Consider the following 14,391-nt stretch of genomic DNA (forward strand, 5'->3'; position numbering starts at 1 on the left):
TCGGCTGTTTTCAGGTTTCCTTCGTTGTAGCTGGCGAGACCACGTGGCTTGGTCTGACCTCGGTGAAGTTGGCTCGACGAAAAAGGCTTAAAATGGAACTTGGTCGTTCCTGAATTAGTCCAGTGTAACTTAACGGACTCATAACTTTAAACAAAAGAAATAAAGAAAATAAAACAAACTGAAGGCAGATCGATGTCGCGGCACTTCAGGTGTGTAGCTTCAGGCGAACAAAGGCCTGTTTGTTTTGCTGGCCGAGTCTGGGCGTTGCCCGGCGAGGCACGCTGCGCGTGCCGAAGCGTCCAGAGGGCCGAGCAGAGTGGCAGAGCCAACAGCGAACAGAAGAGAAGAGAGAAAGAGAGAGCGAGGTCGCGTGTCGCTCTTTTGTTGCCTGGGCCGTGGTTCCCCAGGGGGCGTCTCAGGTTTCCCAAGGGACTGCCTTTCTAAACTTAATGTCTAAAGAAAAGAAATGTACTTGCACGTATTATAATGAAACATTTTCCACAATCGAACTTCAATGGTCGAACGGTTGTACTGTTGTAGGCATTTGGTAACAGGAAACAATTGTAACATTATTGGTCAGGATATTTATACATTTAACGGCATTTCCGACGAGGGCATGTAATACTTATTTCGCCCACTTGGGGGAGCTCAGGTTAATGAGGAAAGCTTGGATTACATTAGATGAAGGAGTGTCTTGCTGAAAATAAAAACATTGCACAAGTAACTTCTTTTCAGCACTTATATCAACAACAGATAGCAACAACAGTCAACATAACTACTCAAATAGAGGCAAACGTATTCAGGCAACTAAAGATTGAATTAACTTAATTAAATGCTTTGAGTATTTGGAGACTGCAGTCCTCTGTCATCCAAAGTTCAGTGTCTGGACCATGTCACACTTGGGTGAGACAGGGGTTTTCCTTTTTGATGTGGTAATAAAACTGGTATAAACACACTCTGGGATAGAAACCGAGGGCCATCTCTAGCTTTTACAAGTATGAAAGAAATCACACTTTTTATGATGAATTCAAGAATAATCCACGCTTCACACTGGAGACTGAAAACGGTAAAAACAACTTGATGATCACAGATTTACGCATTTCAGATTCAGCTACTTACTACTGCATTAATTATTCATATACATTACAATTTTCGGAGAGTGTTATTGTCAGTGTAAAGGGTTCAGGTTTGACCGTCCCAGCTTTGGTCCATCAGTCAGCATCTGAGCCCATCCAGCCAGGAGGCTCTGTGACTCTGAACTGTACAGTACACACTGGGACCTGTGATGGAGAACACAGTGTTTACTGGTTCAAAAACTCTGAAGAATCTCATCCAGGACTCATTTACACCCATGGAGGCAGGAACGATCAGTGTGAGAGGAATTCCAGCACACAAACACAAACCTGTGTCTACAACTTGCCATTGAAGAGCCTGAATCTTTCTCATGCTGGGACCTACTACTGTGCTGTTGCCTCATGTGGACACATACTGTTTGGAAACGGGACCAAGCTGGACATTGAAGGTAAGTAACTTTCTAACAGAAGTTGTTGCATCTGATACGTAGTCTATCCATTGCTACTTCAAACTTATGATGAAAACAGAAAACATGCTTTATGTGCTATTTCTGATGTGTCTTTGCAGATGAGGTTGACTTGGTGTTTCTCGCGAGTGGAGCTTCTGCATTCACCTCCATCCTGGTAGTTTTACTGGCTTTCTCAGTGTGCATGATGACCAGAAAAGGTAACTGGTGCAGAGCCCAGGAGTAGAAACAAAGTATAATGATCGTCATGTGGACACATTATCAAAACATGGGAACACTCTCTCCCTTTGGCCACTCTGTAAACTGGCACTGTTTGTATCTGACAACTTGTATTCAATGAACATGAATTCTAAAAGAGCCTTTTCTTTGTTCCACAACCAGTGTCTCAAACAAGAACTTCATCTCCCTCCACAGCAGCAGAGGTGAATAAAAACTTCCTACTGTAACTAACTGTTAAATTATCAGTCAGTCACAATTTTATTGCACAGTGCAGTGTTTCCTGGATATTGTTTTAATTTCTGTGAAGAAAAAAATTAATGATCAACTGATATATATATATATATATATATTTATATATTTATATTTATGTTTTGTTACCAGGGTTACCAATATGCAGACAACCTCTGTTACGCTGCTTCAAGTGTTAAGCTGCCCAACAGATGCAGAAGACAGAGGGATCAAACCTGGACTGAATGTGTGTACTACAGCGTAAAGCAGTAGAACGTGATATATTACATTTGTACTAAGACAGGATTTTCTTAGTGCCTCCTTAAAAGTTTAATGTAGATTAAAGTTTGAGGTAGATATGCTTTTAAAAGCTTATTTGTGGTCTGCAACCAAAATAAACTTGAACTTTTTTAATATAGTCTTTCATGCAAAATTGCAAGACAAAGTGCTTAACAAAACAATAAAATGCAGTAGTACAATGAAAATACAATAATACGGTGAAAATAAATGGTCATATAAGGAAATAGTGTCGCTGTAGGTACACCAGAAACAAAAACATTTCAGTAATCAAGCCTGCTAGTGATAAAAACATGCATACGTCGCTCAGTATCTGCCTCGGAGAAAAACTGTTGCGCTTTAGCAATATTTCTAACATGATAAATGCAGTTTTAGTGAAACTGCTAATGTGAGATTCAAAATTGACATCAGGGTCAAGAAGTAAGTAGATTTTTGGTGTTCCACAGTATCGCTCCTCCTCAAGAACTTTTTCTTAGAAAATAGAGGTTTGAAAATTGCCTGTAACTGTTCAGCACTTACAGATCAAGGTTATTTCTATTTAGGAGAGGTTTCACAATTGTAGTTTTTATTTCCATTGGGAAAATACAGCAGACTTACAATCGCTGGCACTTCATCTTCTAAACAATTAAACACAGCCTTAAAAAAGGTGTTAAGGTGAAAAAAGAAGCAAAAATCACTACTGTGGATTATTCTACAGTTTAGGTTGTCAGCAAACATAAAGGCAGTCCCACTGTCTTTTTTCCCTATGCCCTATAAAAAGGGAACATCTCAATAGGAGCAGCAGGTCTGTCACTATTTAACCAGGTTTCTGTTGTATATATATAATCTTTCTTAGTGAAGGATGTGGAACATTTAATGGGATGGAGATCAGATTACCTGCAGTTATTCCATGAGTAGTACAATTGTAGTGATTGTTAATGGATCTTACATGTTGCCTGCTGCAAATGTTAACTGGGATGAAATTAAACTGAAAACAAACAACAAACTGAGAAAGCAGTGCCTGATTTTGAGGCATGTTGACATTTTGAGGCAGGGTGACCATGTATCACCAATTATAAGGTTATTTTTATTCAGTTATTTGACTTAATCAGTTTATTTAGAAGCCCAGAAACATTGATGCCGTAGAAGCCACTCGTGTGCTTTTAGGATCAAGATTTTCTTTTGTGCTGGTTTTGAACCAAATCATGTAAGCTATGTTTTTAAAAACATAGCTTACATGATTTGGTTCAAAAAAAAAAAAATTTCATTAACATAAAATGCACACACAAAATTTTGTGTGTGCATTTTATGTTAATTTGTTACTGATCAAATAAACAAATATATTTAGAGTACATTGATCTTAAAAAATATATGTGTGTGTGTGTGTGTTCAGTAGTGACTATAGTGTTTTTATTTCAGGTCTCTGTTCTAAAGGAGAACCTGAAAAAATGAGGCTTAGCTAACTACTTTGTAGTCACTAATAATTTGCTAATGTTATCAAGCTAACATACTAAACTAAGGTGGTAACATTATCAACTTTATACCTGCTAAACACAAGCATGCTAGCATTGTCATTGTGAGCATGTTAGCATACTGAAGTCAGCTGGTAGGCCAAAGCACAGCCTCCACATGCACGTAGATACACAGCTAGCTTGTGAGATGCATCACTGTTCAAATAGTAGGAAATGTGAGACTTTTTAGCTTCTTTTGGATGTTTTAATGAAAGAAATGCCTAAACGAAGCAACAGGTAATAACATTTCACACAAGATGCTATTTTACAATATTTTACTGTTAACAGGACTGCACTGAAATTAAGTAACATTAAGTACATTAAGTAATTCTTCTTTTACGCTAACATAATATTAGGTGAAGTGCGTAGAATTTGTCCCTGTCGGTTTCTAGCGACTACTGAGTTATCTCTAGCAATAATGTTGATCCAAGAATTTAAATATAACCACTAGTGTTGTGGAGTCAGTGTCTTGTCAATGTATTTGGAACACAAATATGTTCTCAACTAAACTAAAGTCCAGTGCATTTTTAAGTTTTGAAAGATTATATCCTCCCCCCTCACATGCCTCACAGTGGTTTGGTCCACTGTCTATCTTTATCCGGCACTCAGCAACTTCATTTCCAAAAAGCGACTAGTGACAAATTGAGCATGTCAGACCATCATGGGGAAGTGAGAAATGTTCAAAATTCTATTATATTGTAGGCAAAGTTTTTTCTCTGCATGCTGCTCAGTAATATCAGCATCGACTGTAGTGTCTCCCCCTCTCCTCTCACAGGCAGGAGTGAGAGTGCTCTGTGTCTCTACCGTGAGCTGCAGACTTTGTTGTAATGAGAGAGTTTCACATCTCCCACCCACCTGAATTACTTTGGTATCAAAATGCACATCATTTAACCAAGGATCCATTTAAGTATCATTTAACTGAATTGAAATTAGTTATGATGATTTTAATTGCGGATAGACCTGCCTTGATAGACATTAAGCGTTAGTAGGCATGATGGTTTCCTTGTACCAATATGGCAGCTGCATTGACACATTGCTGCAATGAACAGCAGTGTCCATGTATACATCTATGCACAGCCTCAAAGAGCTGCTAGCATGGCTGTAGACTCTTAGTCTTGTTGCGCTGTATCTCTGCCAGTGCAGAGTTCATTGTGGTTTCAGTAGTGGTTAAAGGTGCACTCTCACACAGATCCACCTTAAGGCACTTAAAAACTTATAAAAACTATGGAGTTCTAACCAGCAGCTAATGCTAATCCTTTCAGTTTATGTCATTATGTGGTGTAAACTATGGCAACCAGTCAGTTTCTGAATGTTGGGCATAAATGGAGTCCTACTGTGCTCTGGTACTGGTGCTTCTATTTGATACACAGATAATATATTTTTTAGCTATTTTAAATCTAAGGCCAGGATAGTTTTCATAAAGCTCTCACCATGTGAGTCTTCTCAAAGCCCAAACTTGACACTAAAGGGTTGCAGTGATCATGTGAACATGTTTCCTTTAGGTCATACAGTATTGATTCAGGCTGGCCAATCAAACACAGTCTTTTCTGTGAAGAGTGAAGAAACTATTAAAATTCTTTCATTCAGCACAGCAATTTGAACACGATGACATCTCCAAAGTTTGTTTTCTACCTGACATGTTTGTTCTTGGTGAAGAAGGGTGAGTTGTGTTTCTATGACTCCAGTTTTTATCTTTTAATGCACTGTATTCTCACTGCTCATACTGTTGTTTCTGTTGTAATGATCTAAAGTAATGATTACACTGAATTCTATCGCATGAAACTAACACTGTATTTGCTTCATCTCTCATTTCACTTCAGCTCCGATGACTGAACTAAAACTGTCTTTGTCTCGGAGTCAAGCAAGTGGATTTTTATCAGTTAAAGCAGGAGACAAGTTGACTTTACATTGTTCTTATGAAGTTAATGTTGGGACATGGCTTTCCTGGTATAAACAAGTTCTGCGACAGAAACCAAGGCTCATCTCTAGCTTCTACGTGTTTGATACAATTGGCGTTTTTTATGATGATTTTAAGAACAATCCACGCTTCACATTGCATACTGGCAATGGTAAGAATCACTTAAATATCTCAGATTCACGTGTATCAGACTCAGCTACTTACTATTGTGTGAGGAGTCAATCACACAAATTTGAATTGGCAGAGGTCACTATTGTCAGTGTAAAGGATTCAGGTTTGAACGTCCCAGCTTTGGTCCTTCAGTCAGCATCTGAGCCCATCCAGCCAGGAGGCTCTGTGACTCTAAACTGTACAGTACACACTGGGACCTGTGATGGAGAACACAGTGTTTACTGGTTCAAAAACTCTGAAGAATCTCATCCAGTGCTCATTTACACCCATGAAGGCAGGAACGATCAGTGTGAGAGGAATTCCAGCACACAAACACACACCTGTGTCTACAACTTGCCACTGGAGAGCCTGAATCTTTCTCATGCTGGGACCTACTACTGTGCTGTTGTCTCATTTGGACACATACTGTTTGGAAATGGGACCAAACTGGACATTGAGCGTAAGTAAATTTATTTTACTTTACTTTAGTAACTGAAGTTTATCTTATAAATATTACTCTCCAAATAAGGTGAAGATAAAGTAAAAAAAAAAATACTTCTTTGTAATGCCTTCTGGTGTCTGTCTCTGCAGGTGATAAAGTCTCGCTTGTCTATTTCCTAAGTGGCGGTTTGATATTCACCACTATCCTGAATTTTTTACTGGCTTTTTTACTGTACAGTAAGAGAAACAGCTGCCAATGTGGAGGTAAATGCTACTGTCTGTATCCACTGTGCATATTAACTGAACATATATGTCATAATAAAGTCACAGCTTTAAAAATCTTTTTCAGAATCTCATGCAAGATTTTCAGCTTCTTCCACAACAAATGCAGAGGTATCATCTGTCTAGATTGACAGTTATATTACAATTTTAATATATATATTCTATCATAACAATTTCTGTTGGATTTGTTTTTATTTATGTTGTGTACAATATTGTGATTTATTGTTTTATATGTAATTGCTAGGGTTACAAAAATGAGGATAATCTCCATTACGCTGCTTTAAGAATAAAAAAGGCCAGCAGAGGAGACAGAAGACAGAGGGACGACACACAAGAAGAGTGTGTGTACTCCAGAGTGAAGCAATAAAGCTAAACATGTTTCATCTTTGTCTCTGTGTAACAGGACCTTTTACTGCGTCTTTTGTGCGTTAAGTGTCATTTGTAATTTGGCTTTTACAAGAGCAGGAACAGTTTTCTCAACATTATTTTACCTGAAAAATGTTTAATGTAATGCTTTACCGTGTAATAAACCATCTAACAAACAAACTGAAGAGGCTCTTCTAATGACAACATATGAAGTACATGATGGATAAAGGTTTGCTGCCTTTGTAAAAAAAAACCTTACCGGTAAAATCTTCACAACTTCACACAAAGTCAGCAAAGGAACAGGCCATCATTTATTCTACAACATAGTTTACGATTAGGCTATGAGGGCAGAGGTTCCAATAAACAAATTGTTTTTTCAAATGACAGTCCTAGCAAATATATGTAAAGTCACCCAAACCTTTTTGCAGTTTTCACGAGAATGAGACAAAAACATTATAAAAGATTTTTTTTAAGATATCCTCAATGCATTTTAAAATATATAAATAATAGAATCCAAGTCAGTGCAGCTGTCAGGCATTCGGTGTTGCCGTCAGATCTTTTTCTACTGTAGATCAACTTTTTTCATATAATATCATCCCTGCTGAGGCAACACATATGTAGGCTCCTCTTTTGTCATGTTCACAGAGAGAGAACGGAACCTGGCCCAAAAGAAACTCTGGCAAGAAGTTCTCAAAGTTAGGCTACTGATTGCTGCATGCACGTTTTTGGGTCATTTTATAATCAGTAGCTTGTGTTACTTTTTTTGGAAATGCACATATGTTTCTTCTATATTTTAATTGCATTGCATGTTTTCTTAATGTGAAAATAAACCTTTCTAAAGGTAATTTTATTTGTTATTTAAGTGCAAGCTATATTTCAGAACGTTTTTTTTAAACAAATTGTGCTTTTTTCTTTAAAATAGTCAATCTAAATATGTGACAGCTCAAACAATTATAGCCTTCAGATGGGCTACATCTAAGAAACTGGCCCGTTAATTAATTAAGATCTCTCTAAAATCACAGAGGTTGCAGAGCTCGCTGTATGAACGTAACTGTTGTGTTAAGAATAACGTCATTTCAGCTGCAACCGCAGTGGAACAAGTCAGGATGAAATCTAAAAATATTTTATAAAATGGTGTGTAATAATATCCTACTTCTTCTCATTAACACTGAGTACAGATGTGCTCTGTAGTCCATATATACAGGGTAACCCCTACAATTATCTTGTATTGATTGCACTTATTGTTAACTCTTACTTCCTTCCCTAGGTATCTACCCCATTGATGTTATATGAACTATGAGCTCTTACTAGTATGTATTGTCAGTTGTAGATCTGTATTTGATGCTCTGTTGATGCTTGTATGTTGTTCCTCAAATGTCACTTTGGATAAAAGCGTCTGCCAAATGAGTAAATGTTAATGTAACCCTGCTCGGAGCAGTTTAGAGATGCAGCGTAAATTGCCATGGCAACAGATGTCGGGTGACACCTACCTAACCTTTTGCAGTGCGGGTTGGTCTGGAAGTTACACCCGACGTTAAAAAGTTACTCTTGAAGTTACCTGGATAAGTCAGTTACCTCGCTTCATAGGACAGGCCACAGGATTGTGACATAAATACAGCGCAACAGTGCTGGAGCCTCATTACAGAAACTTCTGAAATTATATCTTATGTCAGTTTAGGACGGCATTTATTATTTTTGGTATTACCGAAACACGTTTCCAACTGCATTAAGGGAAAAATCCTATCTTATCTTAGAACGTCCTGCGTTTGGAATCCCGTGTTAGGATGGCATGGACCCTGTCCTGTAACTGCCAAGAAGCACCACTGGTCTGTATGACAATTACAGTAAAGATGTAAAAGAACATAAACACCAAATGTTATGATTGAATGTCTAGTTAATTTCTATGATGGCGCCTTAAATTTAATCCTGGACCATGTAGGAATGGCTATTAATAATAAGTAATTAATTATTAATTACGTTCAAAACTATTAAAACTACATCTGTCAAGACGATTCATTTGGATTTTTTTATTTCTTTGAAACCACTAAAGGCACACAGTTAGGAAATGCTTCTGTAATGAGGCCCCAGGACAGAAATACAGTGCAGGACTATAGCAAACAAGTGTAGTTTGATGAAGTGACAAAATGCAGGGCAGCAGTAGTCAGTGTATCAATCAGTAAAGTATCAGTGGCATTGCAATTATATAAATAGATACTACTACTACTACTACTAATAATAATAATAATAATAATAATAATTAATAATTAAATAATAACTAAATAATTTGTGATCTTTATGTGATCAAACTAATTTAGTTAGCTCAACTTCAATGAACATATGTATGTAGTATTTATATGGGGTATTAACAAATCTGGTATCATATGAAACCAGGAAAATATAGCTGAGAGATTTACAGTTCTGTTCATTTAAGTTCAGTGAAGGGGGCCTCATAGGTCTGGTAGGAGGTGACTTCAAATAGACTTTGCTTCCGATAAGAGAAAGTTTTAGCTCTCATCATGACTTAGTCTTTTATCAGATTATTAATTATTAATTGAAGAAATCTGACAAATATGACTAAAAATAATGCCCTTTAAAGTGAGTCCATCTCACTGAGATCAGTGTGAGTACATTTCGTAACATAAGTGAGGGTGTCTGTGGTTATTTATTTTTTCAAGAGTTAAACTTGACAGTATAAGTGCAGTGAGCATGTCGCTATCACTGAGATCGGTGTGAGTACGTGTTGTTACAGAGGTGAGGATGTATGTGGTTATAGTACGTGATCATGTTCCCTTAATAGGACATTAGGTTTCACCTTTTTTTGGCAGTCAAATGCAGTGTTGTCTCTAATGAGTGGAGAAAAGATAAAGATAATCTTCAACAAAAGAGTCTGAAAATCATGACCCCTCTCATATTCGTTTTATTTGTCATGCATGAACATGATGCGGTGATGTTTTACTGGTATGAACGCATTCTTGGACAGAAACCAAGGCTCATCTCACTGTATATGTACAATGTAGGTGGAAGTGAACATGTGATCATGTTTCCTACAGTATGGGGCATAGAGTACAGTGTCATCTCTGATTGGCCAATCAAATACAGTCTTGTCCTTTAAGAGTGGAGAGAGCATCAGGAGGTTTTTCATTCAACAAGGCAGTTTGAACACGATGACACCTGCTATGTTTGTGTTCTATCTCACATGTCTGTTCTTGGGGAAAGTGGGTGAGTTGTGATTTTGTGGTTCAAATTTGTATCTTTTCGAGTGCATGGTCCCTTTTATGACATTAGCTCAAATCATTTGTAAATGTGTTCATTATAATATATTTTCTATTTAAGAAATTAATTATGCATTTGGTTTGTGTCATTTTATTTCAGCAAAGACAACTGAACTGAAAGTGTCCTCATCTGTGCGCCAAACGAGTGGTTTTGTATCAGTTTATGTTGGTGATGAGGTTACTTGCAATGTTTCTATGAAGGTAATGTAGCAAGGCTTTACTGGTATAAACAAACTCTGGGACAGAAACCAAGGCTCATCTCTACTTTCTACAAGTACAATAGAAATGGAACTTTTCATGATGAATTCAAGAACAATCCACGCTTCACACTGGATACTCAAACAGGTCAAAATCACTTAAAGATCTCAAATTTACGTGTATCAGACGCAGCTACTTACTACTGTGCAAGTAGCTATACATTTATTTTTGAGTTTGCAGAGGGCACTACTGTCAGTGTAAAGGCTTCAGGTTTGAAAGTCCCAGCTTCGGTCCATCAGTCAGCATCTGAGCCCCTCCAGCCAGGAGGCTCTGTGACTCTGAACTGTACAGTACACACTGGGACCTGTGATGGAGAACACAGTGTTTACTGGTTCAAAAACTCTGAAGAATCTCATCCAGGACTCATTTACACCCAGGGAGGCAGAAACGATCAGTGTGAGAGGAATTCCAGCACACAAACACACACCTGTGTCTACAACTTGCCATTGAAGAGCCTGAATCCTTCTCATGATGAGACCTACTACTGTGCTGTTGCCTCATGTGGACACATACTGTTTGGAAATGGGACCAAACTGGACTTTGAAGGTGAGTAACTTTCCAGTAGCAGTTGTTTCATCTGAAATTTTTGCGATTCCTCCCTAATCAAACAAACATAAGATGATCACAGAGTAAAAATATGCTGCTCTGTCTCTCTGCAGAGGTGGACCCTCTTGTCTTGGTGTATTTCTGGAATGGAGCTTTATTCACCATCTTGAGTGTTTTCTTGGCTTTCTTAGTTTGCATGATGAACAAGAGAAACAGCCGCCTTTGTACAGGTTAGTGGTACTGTTTGTATCTATAGCATGTATTCGTTGAACATAGCATGGTAGTTGGGTTTTCTTTCTGTTTTTCAGAGTCTCAACCAAGACTTTCAGATTCCTCCAAAACAAATAAAAAGGTATTATCTTTTTTCAGCTACTGTATCGCCACTCAAACACATTTTTACAGAACAACGCTTGTTGTGCATGCTCTTTTTGTTGTGCCACTTTGTGAAGTTTTTATTGTTTCTCATGTCCAGGGTAACCAAAATGGAGACAGCCTCCATTTCGTTGCTCTAACGGAGATAAAGATCAGCAGATCAAGAAAGGCGAGAGACGACACCTGGAGTGAATGTGTGTACTTCAGTGTAAAGCAGTAGAGCAGTTCTTCTCTGTATAATAATATATAATTATATCATTTTACCTCAGAAGGTTTCGTGTAGAGCCACACTTCGCTGTAATCTCATTAAACGAGCTTTTTCAAAGACAAAGTGTGAAGTGCAATAATTTCCACTGTCTAGCCAATAGGTTCCAATAGACTTTAGTTCTTCTGGTGCCAACCGCTACAGTACTGAGGGCTTCCACAATTCGATAAAACTGCTAGTCCAAAGTCAATTCACAGTGGAAGCTTTCATCATTGTCTTTGTATTTGTAGTATGTGTCACACTCACTAGTTTCTCTATTGTTGTTTTTCTAAGGTTTGGTCATGTTTATATTAATTACCCTTTTTATTTCTTGTTATTGTGTGTGTGTGTGTGTGAACGATTTTTATGGTATATCAGAATAAATTATATTATGCTGTGTGTTGAGCTATTGTGACCCTGTGAAGAATGTACACGCAGACCACAAGGTCATCGGCAAATGCGGTGTGGTAACTGGATTGAGCTTAATGGGTGTTCTTAACAAAACAGGTTGTATGAAAACCAGTTTAAACCACACGAGAGACACAATTGTACTGCTCAGGAAGCGCCTCAGATAGTTCTCAGAAAGGATCTGAGGGGGGAGTCAAAATTGCTTAAGATTACATAGAGGCATTAGGGTTAGGAACAAGAGGTCTAAAACAGTATATTAACCTGTGGCAAATCTGTATATGAGTTACTCAAGTGGAAATCTACTAATGTTTCAATGCAAAATACCTGTTCTGCCTCTACACATCATTAAATTCATAACCACAGAGGTGGTGCAGCTGATGAACCAATCAGCCCTGACAGATGTCTGTTAAGTCTGCTGTTTCTGGTGCCTCGGTCAGTCAGAACTGCTAAAGCAGACAATCTGATTGTGAATGATTTCCTACTCTGGTGTTTGTGGAAGTGACAAATCTTTTATTTAGACCAGAGGACGGAAAATACATTGGCTTGACAACATGTGGCCAGATACTGTTTACGAAGGGGACCAAGCTGGACTTTGAGGATAAGTAACTTTTAGTAGAAGTTCTCTCAGCTGATAAATAGTTATGGTTACTCCTTTATCAAACATAAAATGAACACAGAGTAAAGCTGCTTTGTAATGCCATAATTGTCGCTTTGGGAAAAACTGTCAAATGAAAGTAAGTGTCTGGATTTGCAGAAAATATGCTCATCAGTTGACATACAGTATACGTTAATAGGTCACATGGTACACGTCAATCCTGGATCTTTGGCACCCAGTTATACTGGCTTTCTTGGAGTGCATGATCATTAAGAGAACTTGCAGCCACTGTGCAGGTATCTGCTACTGTCTTATGCAGGATTTTCAGCTTCCTCCACAGCCAATGCTGTTCAGATGTGATTTACTGTTTCCCATGTCCAGGGTTGCCAGGATGAAGATAATGTCCAGCACGCTGATGGATGGGAGAACAAGATCACAGAGACAGAAAGAGGACACTTGGACTGAATGTGTGTACTTTACTGAAAAGCAGTAGAGTAGAACATGTTTCATCCAAGGAAGGTTAAAGTCAGTAGCAACCGATCTTGGTTGAAAATACTTGAAGAGGTTTGGTCCATCATCTGACAGACTTCCTCAGTTCTGACTGACTGGTAGTGAAACTCAGCTATTTAATCTCTGAGCACTAATGAACCAGCGGTATTTATCATTTTGACAAACGTCCCCATAGGCGTTAAATAGCTGAGAATACCCTGCAAAACCTCAATAATGAAGTAGTTCCACAGATAACACATGAAGTACAGTAATGTCTCTGTGCCAGTAGGTTGCAATATACTTATCTCAGTGAATAAGATGCTGAAACTAAAGCATGTACCATATACCATACTCATCCACACATATTTGAGACAATCCAAAATTTTTTCATCATCTGTTTTTGGTTTCAATACGGATCTCCATAGAGGGAACCAAATAATTTTATAGTAGTTCAAATTCTTTGTCTTAGTTTTGGGCTCAAACTAATACAGTTAGCTTCTTGATGCAGTGAGACTGACATGATGGAAATTTGCTGTAACAGGATTATCTTATGTGAAACTCTATCTCAGCAGTCAGGAACAAGAACAAGAGTAAATTTTTATGCCTGTTGAGGGCTGTGACATCAATATGTGTGTGTGCACCCACTAAATACCCACTAACTTCTTCTTCTAACTTCACTTTTAGATTACAGAAATGAAGCAGAGCTCCGATTCAGTAAGCCACAGCAGAGGCCAAGAAGACTGAATTAGGAAATACTGTGTATAACCTTAATTAAATCAGGTAATCTCATCTCTTCTATTGCAAGAGGGAGTTCAGCAGGTAAACAGATCCTGACAGACAATAATAATAATAATAATAATAATAATCCTTATTTGTAGAGCACTTTTCAAAAACAAGTTACAAAGTGCTTTAACAAGTGTAAAGAATAATACAAAAAAAAAAAGATAAGAGCATGAAAATTTAATATAAAATTAGTAAAATACAATAAAATAAAAAGGGATAAAATAAAGTCAAATAAGATCGGGAAAAGCTCTCCTATAAAAGTATGTTTTAAGAAGGGACTTAAAAGAGTTCACTGACTCAGCCGACCTGATTTCCTCGGGCAGGCTGTTCCAGAGCCTCGGGGCCCTGACAGCAAACGCTCTGTCCCCTTTAGTTTTCAGTCGAGACTCTGGAACAGACAACAGACCTCTGCCCGAGGATCTCAAGGTACGTGCTGGTGCGTATGGGACTAAAAGGTCAGAAATATAACAAGGCGAGAGACCATGAAGAGCTT

General features: G+C 38.0%; 2 protein-coding genes and 1 pseudogene across 2 annotated transcripts; all 3 read left to right on the forward strand.

Annotated features, from left to right (window-relative positions):
* Positions 1–917: 917 nt before the first annotated feature.
* On the forward strand, positions 918–3,479 carry LOC123967040 (the record flags this gene model as incomplete). The annotated part of the gene is given in 5 exon segments (XM_046043088.1): positions 918–935; positions 937–1,522; positions 1,642–1,740; positions 1,922–1,962; positions 2,141–3,479. Coding segments are annotated over 5 exon segments (864 nt in total), but the record flags the coding sequence as incomplete, so codon positions are not given.
* A 1,316-nt stretch (positions 3,480–4,795) lies between these two features.
* Positions 4,796–7,083, forward strand: LOC123967041 (immunoglobulin kappa light chain-like). The gene is made up of 5 exons (XM_046043089.1): positions 4,796–5,443; positions 5,595–6,302; positions 6,434–6,547; positions 6,633–6,676; positions 6,810–7,083. Exons 1-5 carry the CDS (start codon positions 5,380–5,382, stop codon positions 6,930–6,932), a joined length of 1,053 nt encoding a protein of 350 aa, XP_045899045.1. The 5' UTR covers positions 4,796–5,379; the 3' UTR covers positions 6,933–7,083.
* Positions 7,084–10,095: 3,012 nt separating this feature from the next.
* On the forward strand, positions 10,096–11,685 carry LOC123967042 (annotated as a pseudogene).
* The last annotated feature ends 2,706 nt before the right edge of the window (positions 11,686–14,391 follow it).

Source organism: Micropterus dolomieu, unplaced genomic scaffold (assembly GCF_021292245.1).
Source record: "Micropterus dolomieu isolate WLL.071019.BEF.003 ecotype Adirondacks unplaced genomic scaffold, ASM2129224v1 contig_14898, whole genome shotgun sequence".
NCBI classification, from domain to species: domain Eukaryota; kingdom Metazoa; phylum Chordata; class Actinopteri; order Centrarchiformes; family Centrarchidae; genus Micropterus; species Micropterus dolomieu.

Bases quoted from the DNA above. Each gene is read 5' to 3' on its own strand.
- LOC123967041 (XM_046043089.1), top strand. From the start codon at position 5,380: ATGACATCTCCAAAGTTTGTTTTCTACCTGACATGTTTGTTCTTGGTG. The intron at 6,303-6,433 runs GTAAGTAAATTT...CTGTCTCTGCAG, and splicing joins GACCAAACTGGACATTGAGC to GTGATAAAGTCTCGCTTGTC. The intron at 6,548-6,632 runs GTAAATGCTACT...AATCTTTTTCAG, and splicing joins AAACAGCTGCCAATGTGGAG to AATCTCATGCAAGATTTTCA.